A 23,374-nucleotide genomic window follows, 5' to 3' on the forward strand; every position below is an offset into this window, starting at 1 on the left:
ACCTACTCTGGTTTAAGTCAGTAAAAGCTCATCAATGGTAGTTCTTTTTTAAGCAAATTAGATTTTGTTCTGAGTTAAACATGAATTCTTTGATGACACAGTATATTTGAGAGTCTGGAACCATTTTATTTATATGTAGCTATCGTGGCCTGTGGCTAACCAATAAAAAATGAAAATACAAAATGTATCCATTTGCTAAAAATGGTTTATTGGAGAACATGGACAATAATATATAAACCGATATCTTTTCTTCCGGCCATACTGGCAGAGCAGACCCATGTTTGTACAGTAGTAACCAAATGGAAAATATTATAACTCAGTACAAAGAATATTAAAACTAGCAAACAAACTAAAAAATATATAGTGACAGACCACAGGGGGCTGCTGAGGGGAGGACAGCTCATAATAATGGCTGGAACAGAACAAATGGAATACCATTCCACCTATCCTGCTCCAGTCACTACCACCAGCCTGTCCTCCCCAAGTAAGATGCCACCAACCTCCTGTGTGATAAACATCAACTAAAAGCATAAATACAGATAGTTCCCTAAAACAGTCATAGGTGGTAAACACTTCACTACATGCTACATCAAAATAAAAAGATAACACATCATTTATCAGTATGGAGAAATAAAGCTGATGGTAAAACAGGAAGTATTTCTAAAGGTTTAGTCATTAGTTCCGGTCTCATCTGCTTTGCAGATCGGTTCCTGGATCTATTGGACCGCTTTAACCTAACAGAGGCAAGTGGGAGAATGAACAGGTGTGTGTGTGTGTGTGTGGGAATGCAATGTCTCTGTGTGAGAACGATTGACAAAGACAAGGCACTCAACTTGACCTCAAACTCCAATTCAAACCACAGTTCCAGGTCAACAACCTCAGATGACAGTGAACCCACATACTGCAGCTACACAGCGATGGCTTGTTTTAAGATCACTAAATTAGTCTAAGCTTTCCAGTAACTTATGTGAAGTGTGCATGGGGACAAAGGGACAAAGCCCAACTCAAAATAATCAATATGATCACGTTAGCCATGGACACGTCAGAGTGCTAGGAAACATCACCAAGAGGGGCATTGACTTCCTACATGTATTCATCCTCAACTAAACCACATCTTGTTACATAATGAGGAACCGTTTTGCATCATTCTCTAAAAAAGACAATCTTTGCCTCTTCACACCTTTTAAAATGAACATTTGAACCCACTTCCAGTTTAAAACACATTTAAAAATACTGATAGTTGCACAATTAGAGAAACCAATTTCTAATGGTGAGTTTAAATAAAGTACATACTCAGTGTGGTAAGACTGAAGCCCCGTGGCAGTAGCAGCAGAACGAGAGAGGAGAGGAGAGAGGAAAGTAGAGGAGAGAATACAGGAGAAGGGGAGAATAGAGGAGAGAATACAGGAGAAGGGGAGAATAGAGGAGAGGAGAGAGGAGAGGTGTGTGCGTTGGAGGTTGGAGAGGGACATCTGGAGACGAGCCACAGCGCAGGGAAGGAACGATAGCTATAGCTGTTGAGTGGTCCTCGTATTAATCTTTTAACTGTTTTAGAGGAGATAGCTGTGTCGTATTCATTAGGCACCAAACAGAGGGAAACAGACTGAAGCAGGGAGGGACTATCTGGACTTGTCCAATGACAACCGCTTGTTTTTGTTTTTCTTGGTGAGAAACTTTTGAAAAAGTTTTGCTATGGTGTCCCCTAATGAATACGACCCTGATGTTCCCCATTTTGGCCTTTGACCACATTTGACCTTAGGTAGCCTTCTCCAGGGACTGATAGTACTCCACCAGTACAGCCCAGGCTTTGGGGGCCATGAAGCCTTCCGGCGGGTTCTGTCCTTCGCGAGCCATCTTACGCATCCGTGTCCCTGAGATGAAGTCATAGTCTTGATGGCTGAAACAAAATGAAGGAAAACAAATGTAGAAGGTACCGTCTCATTTCAACAGCCTGACCCTGAAATGTTTTTTTGGTAAGTGAGGAACGATCTTCTAACTTAATGGCATGACCAACTAAATTCAAGGACACTTTAGGAAGAGTTCTTTGAGGGAACTTCACAAAATGCACTTCATATGCTTGAAAAAAAGGCCATGTATTTCAGTAATTGAAGTAAACACGCACTCGAGCCCCCTTACGCTAAGGGGCTTGGTATATCATAAGAGCCTCAGACACATGAAACAGCAGTACATAGAGAAGTTGCTTCAAGCCAACCTAAACGTCAGACCTTCACCATCAAATTCAAACCGTCTGTTAGACTTCTCAGTTTAAACAACTGGTTCAAAAATAAACACGGGCAAAAAAAATGTCTAAACACAGCTAATTAGTCTCAAATCAAAATGAGAAAATTCCTGTAAAAAACAGACTAGTCTAAATACAATCTTCCATGACTCCGCCACACACAAGTAGGAGCTAAATTACATTTGTCAATGATTAGATTCATTAGATACTACTGTAGATTCCTTCATTTAGACAAAGGGGGTAACATTCAAGCACATTCCTTCTCTCGCCACCGTTACAATGCACTTTCCTCATAATAATCACATTTGTCAAATGTGGTTTCGTTTCTCAGCGGTTTGCGGTCGTGTGGACTGATGTGCGCAGCGGAGCGTCTTGTACGGATTTGTACTGTTAGCGCCGCAGCAAGAGCCACGACGTTCCCACACATTAAACCTTATCATGGATTCCTGACCAGCAGAGTCCTAGTAGGATGTAAACTCCAGTTCCACATGTTCTGCAGTGTCCTCTCCCATCTACCTCACTCTATATACTCGTCTACCTCACTCCTGAAACTATATATTGAAGCCCGCAGACAATTATGGGTTGGTTTGGGGTTCTTTTTCATTCAGAAAATTTTACTTTTTACCCTCCATTCTTGAATTGGACTTTAAATTAGTCAATGAATCTCATTTTTTTATTTCACCTTTATTTAACCAGGTAAGCTAGTTGAGAACAAGTTCTCATTTACAACTGCGACCTGGCCAAGATAAAGCAAAGCAGTGCGACAGAAACAACAACAGAGTTACACATGGAATAAACAAGCGTACAGTCAATAACACAATAGAAAAAAAAGAAAGTCTATATACAGTGTGTGCAAATGGCATGAGGTGGTATGGCAATAAATAGGCCATAGTAGCAAAGTAATTACAATTTAGCAGATTAACACTGGAGTGATAGATGAGCAGATGATGATGAGCAGATGATGGTGTGTAAGTAGTGATACTGGTGTGCAAAAGAGCAGCAAAGTAAATAAAAACAATATGGGGATGAGGTAGGTAGATTGGGTGGGCTATTTACAGATGGACTATGTACAGCTGCAGCATTCTTAAGGACTCTGTGGGTTCTGGGTTATCTATTCATTGAACCCACTTGCAGATGTAAATCAGCTGTTTGCTAAATCTGGTACAATGTATCATTTCTCAAGTGTCCTGGTGTGTTTTTGTAGTACATGGTCCCTGTTCAAATCAACTGAATAGATCAATTAAATAAACTCCCTAATTCCTCCCCTAGTACTGCTGAGTTATCCTCATGTTATTGTCCTCTGCCCAACAGTGAGTCCTGAGCCTGCAGTACAATGCAGACCAGACTGACAGCCAGGGGGCAGTACCCAGATCGTGTATGTCTGACACTCCAGGTGTGCCAACGAGTCAGCTCCCGTTTCTCCATAGGCAGTAATGGGATCACCTTCCTGCTGACCTCCGTAATGCAAACCCACTGTTGAACACATCTACTACTGTATTCTCCCCATAAATTACTGTATTCTCCCCATACATTAGTGACTTTTGTACTGGATAATCACACCTTTTTATCGGATTGTCCTATTTTCTAATCAGATTTATAGCTCGGGCCATGGGGCTAACACTTGCAGTCTGGCTGGGAAGAAATAAACATTCTAGAATTGCCATCCAGTGAACCTGTTCTACTGTATACTACGCTCAATGTGTTCTGGTCCTAAAACTTTGATGAACTCTGATAGTGGAGGACTTGTATTCATTACAATAGGTGGAAATGACAGGGCAGAGAGAGAGAGACACACACACAGAGAGAGAGAGAGAGACACAGAGAAAGAGCGAGGGGGGGGAGAGAAAGAGCACAAACTCCAAACTCGGAGGAACACTTAATATGCGGTTAAATGAGAAACAGCTTGCGCTGATTTTAGCCATTACACTATAGAGGCAGACTTTAAGGGCGATCGTTGGCAATTAGGCCTAGCATCTATATTCCTCTCACATTTGGCAGCGCCGGCCGGCACAATGTGCACAAGGAGTGGTCGAGAACAGACGGAATGCCATAAATTTCAGAAGGCGCCAACCAGAGCCTTTGAAATTGTGATTTAGCGTTTACCCTCTTTCTCTCAGCTCTCCCTAGCTGCTAGCCTAGCACTGATACGGTCAGAAAGAGCTAGTCAGCGCGGCTTTGAAATTTTCTGGCGTAGCTCTTTTCGGGTCTTCAGGTTTCATATTAATAAAAACAACACAATTGAGCTGAAATGAAGTCGCCTGTTATATAATGTTATTATGACAGTCAGAAAACGGACAATTACTTTGCTGGAAGGAGTAGAATATAACGGGGTGAAGTTTCTTGACAAGCCAGACTGCTGACTCGGCAGTTCTTAAGGGGGCTTGTTGAGAAGGACACAAGGGGAATTCTAGTAGTGGTGACATAGTCACCACTATAGACCTTTGTCCCATTACTCTTACATTTCCACTGAGTCACACTGCAGAATTATCTCACGCTTTAGCAGGAAGATTTAGTGCTATCCAAACGGTCTTATCCAACTGTAAAACTAGTCCAAAAACACCGGGTAATGGATAGTTCAGCCACTCGAAGTAGAAGACAAGTTGATAGAGAAATACTCATTGATTGTTCCTTTATGACATACCAAATGGTTTTGGAGTGAGCCTTTATCAACATACTTGACTACTGGTATGGAAATCCAGATTATACATAGAATATAAACAGCCTTGTCAGTTGTGGCTCTTATTGTCAAGCAATTCTCCTGCTTTCAATCCAGGAAGGAAAACTCTGTGCTCCATTTCTGAATCCCATGCCTAGGTGAAACCTAACTAGGTGTGGGGTAATATTTCCTTTCAGACTAGTTCTCCTGGCGATTGTGGTATTCCCCCGCCGATATACAAATACTATATTTATCTTGTCAACTCAATTTATTCTGATATCAAAACATGCGCCATGGAAAAAAGGGTGTACTCCACCTTCTGATCAATCAGTTCCTACTTTTTAAGTAATCATATTCCTTTAATCAGTCAGATCAGTTTTCAGTCATGACATTCTAAGCCAAACATGGCTATAAAGTGATAGCGTGGACGGTATTAAAGCCCATAGCACACAGAGATTGCACGATCTGTGTTAGTCATCGGCTGCAGTATCCGTATACAGACTTTTTACAGACTTTAATTAATAGCAGTTCTCGGTGATTTCCGAGCGACTTCAAAAGCTCTGAGAAAGCCACAAAACTTTGTAAAGAGCATAAGAAAGCAAAGAAGTTCCTGTTATTCTTGGCTTTGCCATTTGCCGTAGATAAGGAAGAAAAACACATGGGAGGTTTCAGTGGAGAAGCTTAATGAATGATCAATTTGGGTTATTGGAGTTAGGCATGATAATGTTTACAGGCTGTGGAACAACATTCCTGCCACCGATGAAAAAAAAAAAAACGCTCATTTGTTTTCCGTTGCAAAACGTTTTTATGTTGTATGTCCTCATGAACACACCCTGCTTACCCACGTCCAGACTGTATGGCAGAATATACACGTTGCTAGTATTTTGATATCTAGGTAAAAGTGTGACTGAATGTTGACTAATTCTGATTGGTTGAGAAAGGTCACCATGACCTGTATGACCAGGACTCATCATCATGATGCTGACTTAGAAACATCTTAAAACCTCCAAGAAAGTAACATTTGGACTTCATTACATCCGTTGTTGAAGAACACTGGTATTACGAGTGACATCCACCGATTACATTCTTCGAACCTTAAGAATAGAGATTTGTTTATAAAGACACTCATTATGGGGCAGCAGGTAGCCTAGTGGTCAGAGCGTTGGGCCAGTAACCGAAAGGTTGCTAGAACCAATCCCTGAGCTGACAAGGTAAAACTCTATCGTTCTGCCCTTGAACAAGGCAGTTAACCCACTGTTTTTAGGCCGTCATTGTAAATAAGAATTTGTTCTTAACTGACTCCGCTAGTTCAGGTTAAATACAAAAATTCCACTGGGATTAATCATCCTGTCCTTCACGCAAACACAAAATGGCAGACAGTGTATCTATCTCCTTATTGTGTGTTGTCTTTCTACAATATAAAGCTGATCTACCCCCCCTAAAAAAAATACAATAAAGAGATAGGACGGAGACTGAAAAACAAACGATGAGTGACAGGGCTTACTTCTTGGGGTCGTAGAAGTCCATGGCCCTCTTGGCTTTGTTGTAGGCGGCCACCTTGAAGGGTACAATTTCCAGGGTGATGAGTCCAGGCGCCATGGTGAGGACTTTAGCCCCATGGGTTGGCTCGTACAGGTCCTTGCCCGTGGCTGGGTGGGGCATGCCCGCCGGGTCGCGACCCACGATGTAGAAGTTGGCGCCGGCCACCATTCGTGCTCGGCAGTGCCACTGCACCTGTGGTTTTATGGTAAAAAAAATAATAATTGCTTTAGTTACTCAAAACTAAATGTCAACGCTAAATGTTGGCATTTCCAATGGAAAAAAATACTAGCAGGTAATTCTAATTTAGCGCCAAATCTACCTGTTAGCATTTACAATGGGAAACCCCCCTCTGGTCACTCAGAGAATGAGAACGTTTAGAATGTTTTACTGGGAAGCCAGGAGAAGGGGGAGTGGTTGGGCAGCTCTTTCAGTGGGTTGGAGAAACAAGGAAGCCAGGAGAAGGGGGAGTGGTTGGGCAGCTCTTTCAGTGGGTTGGAGAAACAAGGAAGCCAGGAGAAGGGGGAGTGGTTGGGCAGCTCTTTCAGTGGGTTGGAGAAACAAGGAAGCCAGGAGAAGGGGGAGTGGTTGGGCAGCTCTTTCAGTGGGTTGGAGAAACAAGGAAGCCAGGAGAAGGGGGAGTGGTTGGGCAGCTCTTTCAGTGGGTTGGAGAAACAAGGAAGCCAGGAGAAGGGGGAGTGGTTGGGCAGCTCTTTCAGTGGGTTGGAGAAACAAGGAAGCCAGGAGAAGGGGGAGTGGTTGGGCAGCTCTTTCAGTGGGTTGGAGAAACAAGGAAGCCAGGAGAAGGGGGAGTGGTTGGGCAGCTCTTTCAGTGGGTTGGAGAAACAAGGAAGCCAGGAGAAGGGGGAGTGGTTGGGCAGCTCTTTCAGTGGGTTGGAGAAACAAGGAAGCCAGGAGAAGGGGGAGTGGTTGGGCAGCTCTTTCAGTGGGTTGGAGAAACAAGGAAGCCAGGAGAAGGGGAAGTGGTTGGGCAGCTCTTTCAGTGGGTTGGAGAAACAAGGAAGCCATGGCACAACAAGCACGTTGTGGTGAGACCGATGGGAAAAACAGCACTTGATTACCTTGACTGATTCGTAATCACGTACGGTGGAGCACAATTACCCTAAATACGAGTGGACATTGCTCTCGCTGCTACCGCCGATGGACATGTAATGTAATTATAGGGGGCTTGCTTCCAAAGCACTTTCTTCAATAATAAACAGCCAATTACGGTAATGACGTTTGGACAGGACTGCTCAAATCCCCCCGAACGGAGCGCCCACCGCCGACATGCGAGAATCCGGTTTTACAACACATTACAGAAACAACAATAAACTGAGCTCTTGAGTGGAAGTTTCAAATGACTAAAGAAAACAAGACTTCATTCTTTTGGCCTATCCTACTATTTAACCACCCATACGCTCCCATCCTACTTTTAAAGTTGGAAGTCTTCAACCTTAAAACGCTAGTCTTAAACTAAAAGGCCTTGATGAGAGAACAAAGGCAGTTAGGAGAAGAAAAAAAGGAAAGTTAAACTCTGTAGGCAGTCTGGAGAGGGAGGGATGGAGCGCATTGTTTTGTTAGCTGGTTGCCAGGTTGGAAGCGAGTCTTAAGATGGACACTCAGGGCCATGTGAACCCACTCCCTCCAACCTGGCAGCTATTCTATTTTTATGCCCCTCCCCGGCACATGTGTACATATCCTACTGTGCCTTCCCTGTATTTATATTCCTGCTAAATGTACTAAACGTTTTATTTTGTATTATTCTTAACTTGCTTCCTCTTAACCTCATCATGTGGCATCGTGGATAGGGAACCTGTAAGTACGCATGTCATTGTACTGCGTACCGTGTGTATCCTGTGCATTAAGTGCCTTCAGAAAGTATTCACACCCCTTGACTTTTTCCACATTTTGTTGTTATAACCTGAATTTAAAATGTATTAAATAGAGATTGTGTCACTGGCCTACACACAATAACCCATAATATCAAAGTCGAAATGTGTTTTTTTATTTTACTAACTAAAATGAAAAGCTGAAATGTCTTAGGTCAATAAGTATTCAACCCCTTTGTTACGGCAAGCCTAAATACGTTCAGGAGTGAAAATGTCACATAAGTTGCATAGACTCACTGTGTGAAAGTGTTTAACATGATTTTTAATGACTCATCTCTGTACCCCACACATAGAGATAATTGTAATGTCCCTGAGTCGAGCAGTGAATTTCAAACACAGATTCAACCACAAAGATCAGGGAGGTTTTTCAATGCCTCGCAAAGAAGGGCACCAATTGGTAGATGGGTAAAAATAGAAAAAGCAGACATTGAATATCCCTTTGAGCATGGTGAAGATATTAATGACACTTTGAATGGTGTATCAATACACTCAGTCACTACAAAGATAGAGGCGTCCTTCATAGCTCAGGAACCGCTCAGGGATTTCACCATGAGGCCAATGGGGACTCAGAGTTTAATGGCTGTGATAGAAGACTGAGGATGGTTCAACAACATTGTAGTTACTACACAATACTAACCTAATTGACAGTGAAAAGGAAGCTGTACAGAATAAAAATATTCCAAAACATGCATCCTGTTTGCAACAAGGCACTAAAGTAATACTGCAAAAAATGTGGCAAAGCAAATCATTTGTCCTGAATATGTTTGGAGCACATCCAAGACAACACATCGAGTGCCACACTCCATATTTTCAAGCATAGTAGTAGCTGCATCATGTTATGGTTACGCTTGTAATCGTTAAGGACTGGGGATAAACCTAATGGATCTAACTACAGAGGAAAACCTGGTTCAGTCTGCTTTCCACCAGACACTGGCTGATTAATTACCTTTCAGCAGGACAATAACCTAAAACACAAGGCCAAATCTACACTGGACTTGCTTACCAAGAAGACAGTGAATGTTCCGGAGTGGCCGAGTTACAGTTTTGAATTTAATCTGCTTGAAAATCTGTGGGAAGACTTGAAAACGGTTGTCAAGCAATGATCAACAACCAATTTGACAGAGCTTGAAGAATTTTGAACAAAATAAAATGGGCAAATATTGTACAATCCAGATGTGTAAAGCTCTTAGAGAATTACCCAGACTCACAGCTTTAATCACTGCCAAAGGTGATTCTAACATGTATTGACTCAGGGGTGCGAATACTTATGTTAATGAGGTATTTCTGCATTTAATTAATACATTTGCAAAAATGTCAAAAAACACGTTTTCGCTTTGTCATCATGGAGTATTGTGTGTAGATTGGTGAGAAAAAAATCTATTTAATCCATTTTGAATTCAGGCTGGAACATAAACATTTGGAATAAGTCAAGAGGTATGAAGACTTTCTGAAGGCCCTGTATGACAAATAAACTTGACTTATGATGGATGGGAATATAGCATATGTAGTCAAACGCACATAACATTTCATAGGGTGTTAGATGAGGCCGGAAAATCATTCATCTTCTCCTAAAATGTATGGACCTGGACTGATCTTAAGCCTGTTGTATTATTTCAGGGTGAAGAAGTATTTGATTATTTTATGGGTGAAGTCCATCTGAAGAGAAGGGATCACTACCTCGCTATCCAACAAAGGTGCAGAAATGACAGAGAACAAGCAGCAACTCTTGGAGGACAATGGAATTACATTAAAACCTTTATTCTCAGAAGGCTCCAAAAAAGCAGAAACGGGTTGGTTCTACTTTTAACAATGAGGATGCTTTTGTGGTGCATTTGATGTCAGGCTGTAAGATCACACAGACAGATGATGGGCCTTTTCAGGCTGCATCGTGTTCCCCAGAACAGAACAGAGCTCAGTCTGGTCCCAATGATCGTCTCCCCATAACCCTGACGACATGATTAAAGGACAGCAGGAGACTTCAAACAGCTAGACAGGCATCAAGTACAAAGTGACAGAGAGTATATTGAACTTTCTAATTCTGAACGTAAATTGCCATCCATGTTAGATTAAGCTGATTTCATAAGTCACGTGTGGACCGTCCCATCATATTACATCACAGTGACAGTCAGGCAATTTAAGTAGCTTCCAGTTCTTGAAGTGTACTCATTACTTTGCCTTGTGTTACAGACTTTGTCAGGTCCATAGAAATAGAATCCATAGAACGGACTTGGCTGCCAGTCCTCCCATTATTTCAACCATTGACTTGAATAGGGAAGCCCGTTCTATGGGTTCTATGGTCAGGTTACCGCTAAGCTTACCTCAGTGGGGCCGGCGTACATCATGGGCGACGGGAAGATGGCCACGATGGTGTTTTCGGGTTTCAGCACGCCCTCGTCCAGCACGGCGGCGTGCTGCTTCATGCGCCACTCCAACGGCACGTCGTCGTCCTTGGTCCAGCCGCCCAGCGGGTGCAGCAGTAGGACGGGCCGGCGGTAGCCCCGTTCGATCAGACGCTTGTGGGTGTCCTGCATGAGGAGGGCGTGGCCGTTGTGCACCGGGTTACGCAGCTGGAAGGCAAACACCGCGTCTGGAGGGAGAAAGAGGTCAGAGAAACACTGATTTAGATGCTGCATCTTTATTGAGACATCCTGGTTTTCTTAAACAGAGAGCGAGAAAGAGAGATGTAACTCTCTCTACCGTTACCTGCATTCATCTCCTTGAACTTGTGTTTGAGCTCAGTGGGGGTGAGTCTGTACTGGTCCAGGCCGTCGTTCCAGCTGATCTTGTCCAGGACCTGCAGGTCTCCTCCTACCAGCCAGTCTCCACTCTCCATTACCATCTGGACCAGACAGAGAGACAACACTCTGACTATTAGCATCATACAATACTGCACCCACTTCACCGTGACCCATATATTTTCCAGGGTTCCCACTTTTCTAAAAATATTTTCCCAGGACATTTCAATGACCTTTTTACCAGAACTTATTTCAACCCGGGTATTGTGCAGATCTGAAAAGACTGGATAGGTGTAAGCAATATGGTGAACATTTCAGCCTATCAAAGAAGAGAGAGGTGCAGTAATGACCATATTGTTTATAACTCTCCAATCCTGTCAGAGGTACATGAAGAGCCTGTGGCTATGGATTCATTTGAAATTGATGCTAAACAAGTGGCTTCTCTAACTCCTCTACCATGTTCATACTGCAGTTATGACAGCCATCAAGGACTGTTTCAAACAGTAAACCTCCCCAATCTGGCAACCGCTGAAAGAGGGGCGGGATTATGGATAAATCAGTAACAGCCCCCAGACAACTTTAAATACAACATCTAAAAAAGTTGACTCCTACAAATTGGAACCCAGTAAGAATGAAGAGTCCCCTTTATGCCTTTGACCACATCTCTCTCGACTTTAGCGAAAACAACACAAAATATGACGTGTAATGTAATCCACAATGAGACACCATCCATGATGAGCTCATGGACCGCATTGAAGCCATTTTTCCCCTTACAAGGTTGTTCTAATGTCCCCAAAGTACTGCTAAACCCAGGCACAGCCAGCTTTGTTTCAGGCTATAACTCTTGGTCTGCCTTTCTGGGCATTTACTACTGGTGCCTGTGCTGTAACCACTGGGCTCTTTATGGAGTACACTCTGCAGCGGAGGTACTAAAGCCATTAAAGCATCAGGACTATGGATAGACTATGGCAGGACCAGGGGGTCCAGAAGCATATACACTAATGTGTCTTATGGAGATGGCTATTCAATATTACTCAAGGAGTTGAAGTTAGAAAACAATAGCAGCCTACTAGTGAGCAGTTCTGATGTCCCATGTACCAATGGTCACAGTAGCATGTAATGGTTTGGATTTAAAGGGGGTGGGTTCCTATGGGTGTAACTATGGGGGTTGAGTCTTAGATTTCACAGACTATAATTTATATTCTGAGGAGGATTCCACAGTAGCACTGACTGTTTGACAGACGTTGGTGGTGCATTTGGCCCAAGTCTTTGTAAGTTGTAGTGGGACGTCTTTCACAACAGAGATGGAGTATGTATTATCCACAAGATTATATACACTGAACATATATCTTCAGTGTTCAATAAAACACAGAGAGAACCGAAGCTGCTAAAACTCTGCCCTCGTGTTGTTATCATCAATAAGCCAGAGAGGAAGGATGGATGGAGTTCAGTGTCACGGTGTGAAGAGGTGCCTTTCACTCCACTTGATCCAACTAGTCTGATCTACTGGCTCCAGATCAGTGGCAGACGAATAACCCTCACTTTGGAGGCATGAGACATGAAAGACCTATCTGAGGAAAACGGCTTCAATTCAAATCCCAAACACACAGTAGATCTTTTAAACATTAAGATGGAAAATGATAGTAGAATGCTAGCTCAGGGGTAACCCAAAGCTGCATTTACACGATAATACACACACTGTGTTTTAGATATAAGGGGACTCCTGCTAAATGAAACAATTCAGCATGCTGTAGTTTCCGTCTCCCTGGCGGCCCGGCCAGGAGTAAACAGGAAACGTGGATTGACCGCGACGTAATACGGAGCAGCTTATCCCTAGTCTCAGAGAGACGGAGACGGGATGAGGGGCTGCCGCCTGCGAGGGGTGTGTTGACGGATCGGCTACAGCGCAGGGAGTTAAAGTGTGTGTGTGTGTTAAACGAGTGACACCTTAATCATAGCAAGCTGGACACACACATAGCAGAGACAGGATAGCACCGCTGGAGAAACAGAGTGAGTGACAGGTCTGGGAGAACCCACTACCCAGCATGCATTGCCTGCAGCAGGGCCAGAGCCGCCAGACACAGACGCACTAGAGGATTATGGGTAGCTGATGGCCAGCCAACCACGCTGCTTTCTTGGTAAACTGACAGTGCCTACAACTGAACACCAACCCAGAATGGATAACAGAGACGCTGAAGATAGTGTTGACTGTTCAACGTTGTTGAATTGAAGGGCATTTTGAGTGAAACAGGAGATGCAAATTTCACAGCATCTCACCCAGCCAATGACTCAACAGGGCAGGGCTTTAGAATGAGCCACCGTGGTGTTAGTGTGTCTGTTCAGTGGCTTTAGAATGAGCCACCGTGGTGTTAGTGTGTCTGTTCAGTGGGTTTAAAATGAGCCACCGTGGTGTTAGTGTGTCTGTTCAGTGGCTTTAGAATGAGCCACCGTGGTGTTAGTGTGTCTGTTCAGTGGCTTTAGAATGAGCCACCGTGGTGTTAGTGTGTCTGTTCAGTGGGTTTAGAATGAGCCACCGTGGTGTTAGTGTGTCTGTTCAGTGGGTTTAGAATGAGCCACCGTGGTGTTAGTGTGTCTGTTCAGTGGGTTTAGAATGAGCCACCGTGGTGTTAGTGTGTCTGTTCAGTGGGTTTCGAATGAGCCACCGTGGTGTTAGTGTGTCTGTTCAGTGGGTTTAAAATGAGCCACCGTGGTGTTAGTGTGTCTGTTCAGTGGGTTTAAAATGAGCCACCGTGGTGTTAGTGTGTCTGTTCAGTGGGTTTCGAATGAGCCACCGTGGTGTTAGTGTGTCTGTTCAGTGGGTTTAGAATGAGCCACCGTGGTGTTAGTGTGTCTGTTCAGTGGGTTTAAAATGAGCCACCGTGGTGTTAGTGTGTCTGTTCAGTGGGTTTAAAATGAGCCACCGTGGTGTTAGTGTGTCTGTTCAGTGGGTTTAAAATGAGCCACCGTGGTGTTAGTGTGTCTGTTCAGTGGGTTTAAAATGAGCCACCGTGGTGTTAGTGTGTCTGTTCAGTGGGTTTAGAATGAGCCACCGTGGTGTTAGTGTGTCTGTTCAGTGGGTTTAAAATGAGCCACCGTGGTGTTAGTGTGTCTGTTCAGTGGGTTTAGAATGAGCCACCGTGGTGTTAGTGTGTCTGTTCAGTGGCTTTAGAATGAGCCACCGTGGTGTTAGTGTGTCTGTTCAGTGGGTTTAGAATGAGCCACCGTGGTGTTAGTGTGTCTGTTCAGTGGCTTTAAAATCATCAGACTGAGTTGGGCTGCAGACAGTATGGCACTACTCCAGCTCCCTGTGTGTGTGTGTGTGTGTGTGTGTGTGTGTGTGTGTAAACCCACACTAATCCATAATAACAATGGGTGCCCAAATTGTCCAGGGACAGAAAGCAAAAATAACCCTAGCCTGGCTCCTGCCACCATCAGTCTTGAAGATAGGGTTTCAAAAATGCAATTTCACAATTGTCCTCCCCAGTTATAGATCTCCAGTCCTGTGACGGCGTGTGTGTGACTGCACTTGTGTGTGCGATACAGCTTTCCCAGGTCTGAACTCTCGCCACGGCTGGCTGGCGCCTGTAGTTTTTTTAAAGCAGGGGGGTGGGATCATTTCAGGACGCCATGAAGTCTACCTGAGCGCCCACTGATATAATAACAGTCCAGATCAGACAGAAACCATTGTTGCCATCTTTGCTCAGGTATATTTGGAATGGATGAGGTGGGTGGCTGCTGGCGAGGGGTAACGTGTTCAGCAGGGCCAGCTCCAAGTCCAGGACAGCTTTACTAAAAGCCCTGTGTAAATAAAAGGCAGTTTGAAGGGGCCAGATGGAGAGAGGGGGCCGAGAGAGACTGCGCTCCAAATAAAACACATGTGCCAATTGAGGGCGGTCCGAGGGCGATGGAGCGATTACACAAGCACTTCTGACAGGGGAAGGAGAGCAGCAGCTCCTTCCTTTACAACACTACTCCACCTTATTGTCCTTCCATAAGCAGCACTGAGGAAAAGGGTCACCTAGGATCTGTCTTCTATTAGAACGAATGTGTGTGTGTGTGTGTGTGTGTGTGTGTGTGCAAGGCCAAGGGGAGAGTTGGTTGGATATGGGAAGGGTGTTTATCAAACAGCACGTTAAGGGTAACCATCTCAGGGGCCATGCCTGCATTGTTCAGCATTATCACCAGGGTTCCATTTCATCATAACTATCAGTGGGACATTCTAAACAGCTCTGGAGACTGTGTAGCCGTAACAGAAGGTATGGGTGTATGATAATAAACGTGGTGGAGGGAGGTGTGAGAACTCCAAGGCTCCTTCCTCCCTGTCACATCACATAAACTGTCACCTGAAGCCGTCACGAGCACCGGTTTGAGCCAAACAAAGATAAGAAACACTCATAGGAAAACAAACATCGTCGTTTTGACATGTTACATGACAGTTAAATAGTGTCAGTTTTCGTCGGATAGTCAAGACACCCCTTGCTGCGCAGTGTAACGGTCCGTAGCCCCCCTGCTCGTTTATGTGATAGGGTCTCTGGAACTAACCACTGACCTTGATGTAGGAGTGTTACGCAACAGTTTTCAACGTTGAGAGCTTTTGCGGGCACAACACCCCTCGCGGTGCAGTGGACCGGACCGTGGCTGCCCTGCCTGTCTATGTGGTAGGGGTCTCTGGAACTAACCACTGACCTTGATGTAGGGGTGGTCCTTGCAGGTAGTGCCCCACTGGCGGGCGCAGCGCTCCTCCTTGCGGTGCTCGTAGAACTCGGGGTTGCGGAGGATGGCCACACGGCGGCCCTCGTACACCAGGGCCATGGCCGTGACGCCGTCCAGACGCTCCTTGTCCGCCCCCGACACCGGCAACACCACCGGCACAGACAGGTTGATGACGCCACCTAGGGGACGGGAGGGGAACAGGTGGGTTCATTGAGGGGGTCAGAGGTTGAATAAAGGAAAGGAGAAATGGAAGGTGGCCATGTTAGTGCTTTGAGACACAGAATAAGTCAACGTCAGACTGCTGACAGAGGAAGTTGATAAGTCAGAAACCAGACAGCCCCATCAGCAAAACTGCAGCGTCACTTTAACGGTCTCTCTTACGATAACTTCAAGTACAGCCTATCTACTGCATACTATGCCAGGGAATATTTAGACATTTAAGATATACGAGGTGATTAGGGAACAAACACCATCCAGTCTTGTGCATTCAGGTGGTTTCTGACCCTCGCAGAAAGAAAGAAAAGAAAAAAAAGAGAAAAAGAAATGGAGAGAGAAAAGAGAGAGGCCCTGTGTTGACATGATGTTGGCAGATTCATTCAGCCCTACACCTTGATTAAACCAACATGACCAGCACGCTTTCACATCCTATTGGATCAGATGGTGTGTTGCTGGATGGGATGCCATTGCTGCCAACCACCCCGCCACCACTCCTTCGTCCTCTGTCACAGAGTTAGCACACACAGCTGCTTTCAATAAGACACGTGAACACACACATGCCTGCTGTCCCAGCCTGGCCCATGCCAAACAAGGAGCTGGCACAAACACATAACACAGTCATCTACCAGGGAAATGCTGGTGTCCTTGTCAATCCTACTAACTGGGACTCCAAATCAGGGACGGATTACAATGAAGTGAGTAGTGTTGCAAAATTCCGGTAACTTCCTCAAAATTCCCTGGTTTACCAGAAATCCTGGTTGGAGGATTCCCATATTTCCTGCTTATTTCCTCGTAATTCCAGGAATCTTCCCACCAGAATTTCTGGAAAACCAGGGAGTTTTGGGAAAGTTAGCAGAATTTTGCAACCTTAAGTGAAAGTGAGGGTAAAATGATCATTTAACTACAAAAGTTCTGTTATTTAAATGAACAAATGATCTGAATTCAAATCCAGTCACGTTTGGTTCAGTTGCGATTGTGTGGAACAGAAGCTCCTCCAGCTCTGCAAGGGTCATCCACTATAAAATCCCTAGAAGGAACTGGAAATAGACAAATTATAGTTTGTGGAGGCAATCAATATTGAGGCTTCATCCTTTTCCTCCGCTCACATTTCCCTCGCTAGGACAAACAAGAGAAACCCGAGTGAGGGCACATGGTAGAGAACGCTGAATGACGTGTCCAAGTACACAGGCCCAGTTCCGTTTATTTGCCGCAGCATAGAGTCACCATTAGCTCTGGTTCAAAACATATTGGAATTATATCTAAAAAAAAAAAAAAAAAACAAGACCTGATCCAAAAATGACTCGTTGGTGCTGTGAAGAAGAGAGAGTTGTTGCTGTAAGGAACACCTGTGATATCAGACAGCTAATGAAACACTGGCTTGGTTATCATTTCTGTTGTTTAACACATTTTTATGCTGCGCGTGTGTGTGTGTGTGTGTGTGTGTGTGTGTGTGTGTGTGTGCCAGTATGTATTGGCAACACATCACACACGTCGCCTTAAGGGTCAGTGTTATGTCGGCAATAAAAGCAAATTGACTCTTTTTTGGAAATTCAAACGCTGTGTAGGAAATTGGTGTAATTACACAATTTCACCAATACCAAGACTGGGCCCCGCAGCGTTCCTTCAGCCCAACTCAAAAGGTACCGGTTCTATTTGTTTCCAGAGAATTAAAAGTCTTGAGCCTGAAGTGTAGAAGGATCACGATGACTCAACACAATAGCATGGTAAGATTATCCCTCTGATTCTTTCATCTAAAAATCAGACTTTTGATGAACTATAATAACTCATATATTCGATCATGTTGAGGTAATGATGAGCTAATCAAGACCACTTGTAAAGTTCCAACTACCTGCATGTACATATTACCTCAATCACCTCGACACCGGTGCCCCCGCACATTGACTCTGTACCAGTACCCCCTGTATAAAGCCTCGCTACTGTTATTTTACTGCTGCTCTTTAACTATTTGTTATTTTTAACTTAACACTTATTTTTCTTAAAACTGCATTGTTGGTTAAGGGCTTGTAAGTCATTTCACTGTTGTATTCGGCCATGTGACAAATAACATTTGATTTGATCTGAACATGTCCTTTTGAGAGCTTTCCTCTCCCTCTAGTGGTCATTATAGAGCATAACATCCATCAATTTATTTGACCTCACAGAGAAATACACCTGTATTTATCACTGCACCTCCTTCTCAAAATGTCAGTGGGAAGTGAGGAGAGGATTAAGGCAGGCAGACATTTTGAGGAGAGGACAAGAGGAAAACATCAGGGATCAAGGAAAGATTATTGAGAAAGGGCCATGATGCCGCCTTACCGTCCAGCAGACAGTCAAAGTGGAGACACTGCAGGAACTCCCTCTCCCTCATGAAGCCGTTCAGAGGGGTGGCCCAGCCCTCAGCAAGCACCTGAACCCACTGCATGTCCACCTGTGGTCAAACAGCGGTCAATCAGCACGCAAATAACGATTCAACAGCATTCAAAGTGTGGTCGAACATGGATCACACTTTCAGAAATGTTCCCTTATCACTTTCACATAGGCCTTGAATCTATCCAACCCCCGTAGACTCTCAGAAAATACCAGTAGGTATTTGATGAGAACGGTTACCTTTCCAATCTGCACAGCAGGTAGTGTTTCAGCATCCGTCTTGGCCAGGTCCAACTTGTTCTCCACTACGTACAGCTCCTTCACTTCATAGGAAGCATCCACCGGCACTATATCCTACAAATATTCATTCATTATACCAGTGAAAATGCACAAAACATTATGGCAAAACGAGACCATCCAAGAGGTTGATCGCGTTGGATAAGAATTCAGGGGTGTGAAAGTGGGGGTTATACAGCTGTGAGGCGTTAGTATTTTGGAAATGTGAATCCCAATCTGAAAGTGTGACGACACTGCCCTCTAGTGGTGGAAATTAAATGTGACAGCATGATTCCATGTTACAGGTTTCAATTAATCTGTTTATATCAAACGTCATCAATGGATGGATGAATGGATGGATGAAAGAGGAGGTTGTTTCTCTCACCTTCTCATGTAGCAGGTCAATGAGCTGCTGTATAGACTCGTTGACACTGCAGGTGTCAGTCTTCAGCACCAGCTCTGGGGCCTCTGGTTTCTCATACTCCGAGTCTATCCCAGTGAAACCTGACACATGGAGAAAACAGTCACAATTCATTCATAGAATAGCTAAATCAGTCCCTCAATTGGCACGAATAACAATAGCTGAATATGAAACAATATGTAATTTGCAGAAAGGTTGTGACTTCATTAAAGTTGCAGGGAAGGTAATATCTATCCACTGAGTCAGTGGCTCACAAACGTTATCAGTTATTGTACCACCAACTTAATTGTGCTCTTCCCAGAGTACCCCTGAGAGTCTTCTCAAGTACCCCTATGGATAGACCAAGTAACCCCAGGGGCCCCAGTACCTCCGGTTGGAACCACTGCACAAGTCACACAAATTAACTGAAATCTAGACAGGCTTTTTTAAAACATGGTTCACACAGCTTATTATCCAGCTTGGCGTGACTTGAAGAGACAAGATTCTAAATATTGTGGTCTGAGGACACACTGGAACAGGGCTGAATCACACCCCATCCCCCCATTCAATTAGTCACTCTACTACCTGACATATGACACCTGGTAGATCATGTCTTGACCAGTTGGACAGCTTAACTAGGCTTCACAGTATATCGTCTCATGCCTACAGCTCAGAGCTTAGCATGAAGGAACCTGCAAGTAAGCATTTCATTGGACTGTGCACACCATGTGGATGATACTGTGCACACCCCATGTGGATGATACTGTGCACACCCCATGTGGATGATACTGTGCACACCCCATGTGGATGATACTGTGCACACCCCATGTGGATGATACTGTGCACACCCCATGTGGATGATACTGTGCACACCCCATGTGGATGATACTGTGCACACCCCATGTGGATGATACTGTGCACACACCATGTGGATGATACTGTGCACACACCATGTGGATGATACTGTGCACACACCATGTGGATGATACTGTGCACACACCATGTGGATGATACTGTGCACACACCATGTGGATGATACTGTGCACACACCATGTGGATGATACTGTGCATATGACAAATGAACTTGAACTCCGAGCTCAGCATGGTGCACTAGACTAGATGAAGATCTTGTCCCAGCAGCTTCCTTAGCTTGTGACTCACTATTTCACTAAGCGATAAACGACACAGCACTTCCTCTGGTAACAACAGCCAAAGACATGAGATCTCATGTTCCTGCTGGTCAAAACCAATACACTTCACATACTTTCTCTAGAGACTTCTCTCTTCTACTTTTTCATACTTACTAATGCTATAAGAGTTATGGTAAAATGCCTATATGTATAAGCATGTGTTATTTATCTTGCCTTACCTCTGATCTCTCCAGCCCTGGCTCTCTTGTAGAGGCCCTTGACGTCTCTCTGTTCACACACGTCAAGCGGCGCGTCCACAAACACCTCGAAGAAGGGCAAGCCTGCAGCCTCGTGGATCTTCCTGGCGTTCACACGATCCTGGACGATGGGGAGACAAACAACGGGATAGTTAACTCCTGACAATGGTATGATGATGATAGTGTATTTGAAATCGTCAACTGGGAATTACAGGCAAAACACAAGTAGCAGCATATTAACTCTCTCCATCTTTCTTTTTGCTCTCTTTCATCTTCCCTTTCTCATGGCTTGTCACCTCTTCCCCTCTGTCTTCCTCTATCCCCTTCTATTCTGTCTCTACCTTCCTCTTTTTCTCATGACTTGTCACCTCTTCCCCCGTCTTCCTATATCCCCTTCTATTCTGTCTCTTCCTCCCTCTCCTCTTTCTCTCACTTGTTCCCCCCATCCCCCCTCACTCACCCGTCCGTAGGGAGAGATGAAGCTGGCGATGCAAACGAGCCCTGCGTCGGCGAACAGGCGGGCCACCTCGGCTATACGCCTGACGTTCTCCTCGCGGTCCTCAGGGCTGAAGCCCAGGTTCTTGTTTAAGCCCTGGCGGATGTTGTCTCCATCCAGCGAGTAGCAGGGGATGCCGTGGCACACCAGGTACTCCTCCAGGGCCATGCTCACCGTGGTCTTCCCAGCCCCAGACAGACCTGGGTGGGAGAGAGTGGCAAGGAATAGGTGTTGATGGTGGTTGGTCAATATTAGTATTGAGTGTAGCCAACTAGCTATACCCCATTTTAGCATTGCGTCAATATTAGCATTGAATGAATGAGAAATGGTGGCCGTCAATATTAGCTTTGAAGCCATGATAACAAATGGTGTTTGACAATATTAGAATTGAAGGCAGAGCGTGGATGAATGTGATGCATTCTTTAGAAACGCTACTGTTGATTGAATGCTAATACTGTCTTTTGGTAGTACTTAAAACCTAAATACATCAGTAAATCTTGTTCAATGGTGAGTGAATATAAAGTGACTGAAAGAAAGGCTTAATAAAACATTTGTATTTCTTTGAAGACTGTAACTGACGATAGCCTGGTCCCAGATCTGTTTGTGTGGTCTTGCCAACTCCTATGGTCAGTCTCACAACAACCAATGACCCTAGGAGTTGACAACACAGCCCAAACAGATCTGGGACCAGGCGAACTGAACTTTAGTTCTTCTGTATACCTGTGAGCCAGACAGTGCATCCACGGAAGCCCCCTCTCGTCCCCACCACCTGACCACGCTTGTTCCTGCTGACATGGTGAGCCTGGTAGGTCACATTAGTCGCCCTCTGCATTCCCTGCAATCACAATATTCTTCTGTCCTTTAGTTTCATATCAAATTACACTGACTTAGTCCCATTTGTATTTGCAGCTAACACTGACTGTGACTTTGCAACATACAGAAGTCACACTGACTTGCACAGAGTCCAGGACAGGCACATTTCTTACTCATGAAGCAAAAGGTCATCAGCAATATTATGACAAAAACGTTGAAGGACTGGTTTGCACCTAATGTACAGTAAGGTGACATAGGCCTACATTCCAATGCATGTGCTCGGTCACTAGGCTCCTGCTGAGTAGATTAGCAAGAAACATTTTGAGTCACACAAAAATGTACATCAAGGGACACGGGTCATCATGATGACGACAGATCATTTTGCAGCAGATACAGGATCTTATAGTTAGCTAGCTAACTGCAGTTACTATATAGGCAGAACAGCTTGCTCCTGGAATGTCGTGCAAGCTATAGCTTGCTACAAATGGCTGTCTGTCTGGCATTTGGTGGCAAGACTAAGAAGCTAACTAGTTGCATTTCTCCAATCATAGGAACACGGCCACTCCGCGCAGCTAAGAAAGTATTGCATCATTTAATTATAGCAGTAAATGTTTTACTGGGAACAGAAATTGCAGTAACAAGAGACAACATTGATAGTTCAGCAGCATATTGTTGACGTGGCAGCGGTCGTCGGGGTAGGAATGTATACAACAACCCACCCAATTCTCGCTGGACGCGTTGCTCAGCTTCGGTTTCTTGTGAGAGTTTCCGGAAGTCTCCATAACGGTCTATAATGAAAGCTTTCGTCACCGGTTACGGTATATGCGACCTACTAAATCAATTACTAACGCCTTATCTTTTTACGGACAGTTATCTCTTTGAATGGAGGAACCTCAAACAGGAACCGAGGAGGACGACCAGCGTCATCAGAATCGGAAGTGATGTATATCGGCTGGTGAACTGTCTGTTCTTTGAAAACTGATTTGGAATCAGTTTTATCCGCGCAAGTCTCAAACGACACCGTGATGACATCTATGGATGACATAGCTAGATTACATAACATATCCTGGACCAGTTATTAATTACCTGTGGTGTGCATCGCGGAGATAAATACGGAATGCACATTGGATAAAACACATATTCATATTAGACATTTTAGTTTGTTGGCTCCAGTTCGATTTTTTCCCAATTCAATTATATGATTGGAAATAACTTATTTAAATAACTATATCACGTACTGTGGCAAATCCTACTCATGAAAAAATACATACAAAATATTATCCAACATTTAAAACAATTATCGTAAAGACAGACTTGATTACAAAACATTAAAAGCAATCTATGAAGAATTGCACTGTAATCTAAAACTTGTAGCCGACTAAATGTTGCATATGGTTGGAACTGTAGTTTGCTTTTTTGGAAGACGCCTAACCCCACATCAAATAAAAAAGTGTGATGATAGGCTATGTACTTATCCAATGTCTTCATTACAGGACAGGCCTGGGAATAAATAGCCTATTTTTCTTAATCATCATGTAGGCCTAGTTGGCTAAGACTAGGCTTTACCTCTTTTGAAGCGTGAACCACCTGGCTTAAATAGAGCATGTTTATTTTGTAGATGTTTTGTATGAGAGTTAAAAAT

At 44.2% G+C, this 23,374-nt stretch overlaps 1 protein-coding gene across 1 annotated transcript; it reads right to left on the reverse strand.

Annotated features, from left to right (window-relative positions):
* Window positions 1-898: 898 nt before the first annotated feature.
* Window positions 899-22,680, reverse strand: LOC120034669 (bifunctional 3'-phosphoadenosine 5'-phosphosulfate synthase 1). Its single transcript, XM_038981268.1, has 12 exons — window positions 22,452-22,680; window positions 21,640-21,754; window positions 20,884-21,119; window positions 20,406-20,544; window positions 19,022-19,140; window positions 18,601-18,714; window positions 18,310-18,421; window positions 15,748-15,953; window positions 11,030-11,165; window positions 10,645-10,913; window positions 6,400-6,629; window positions 899-1,897 (listed from the first exon to the last, which is right to left on the reverse strand). The coding sequence occupies exons 1-12, from the start codon at window positions 22,512-22,514 to the stop codon at window positions 1,756-1,758; spliced, it is 1,881 nt and encodes a 626-aa protein (XP_038837196.1). The 5' UTR covers window positions 22,515-22,680; the 3' UTR covers window positions 899-1,755.
* Window positions 22,681-23,374: the final 694 nt, after the last annotated feature.

This window comes from Salvelinus namaycush, chromosome 42, assembly GCF_016432855.1.
Source record: "Salvelinus namaycush isolate Seneca chromosome 42, SaNama_1.0, whole genome shotgun sequence".
Taxonomy (NCBI): domain Eukaryota; kingdom Metazoa; phylum Chordata; class Actinopteri; order Salmoniformes; family Salmonidae; genus Salvelinus; species Salvelinus namaycush.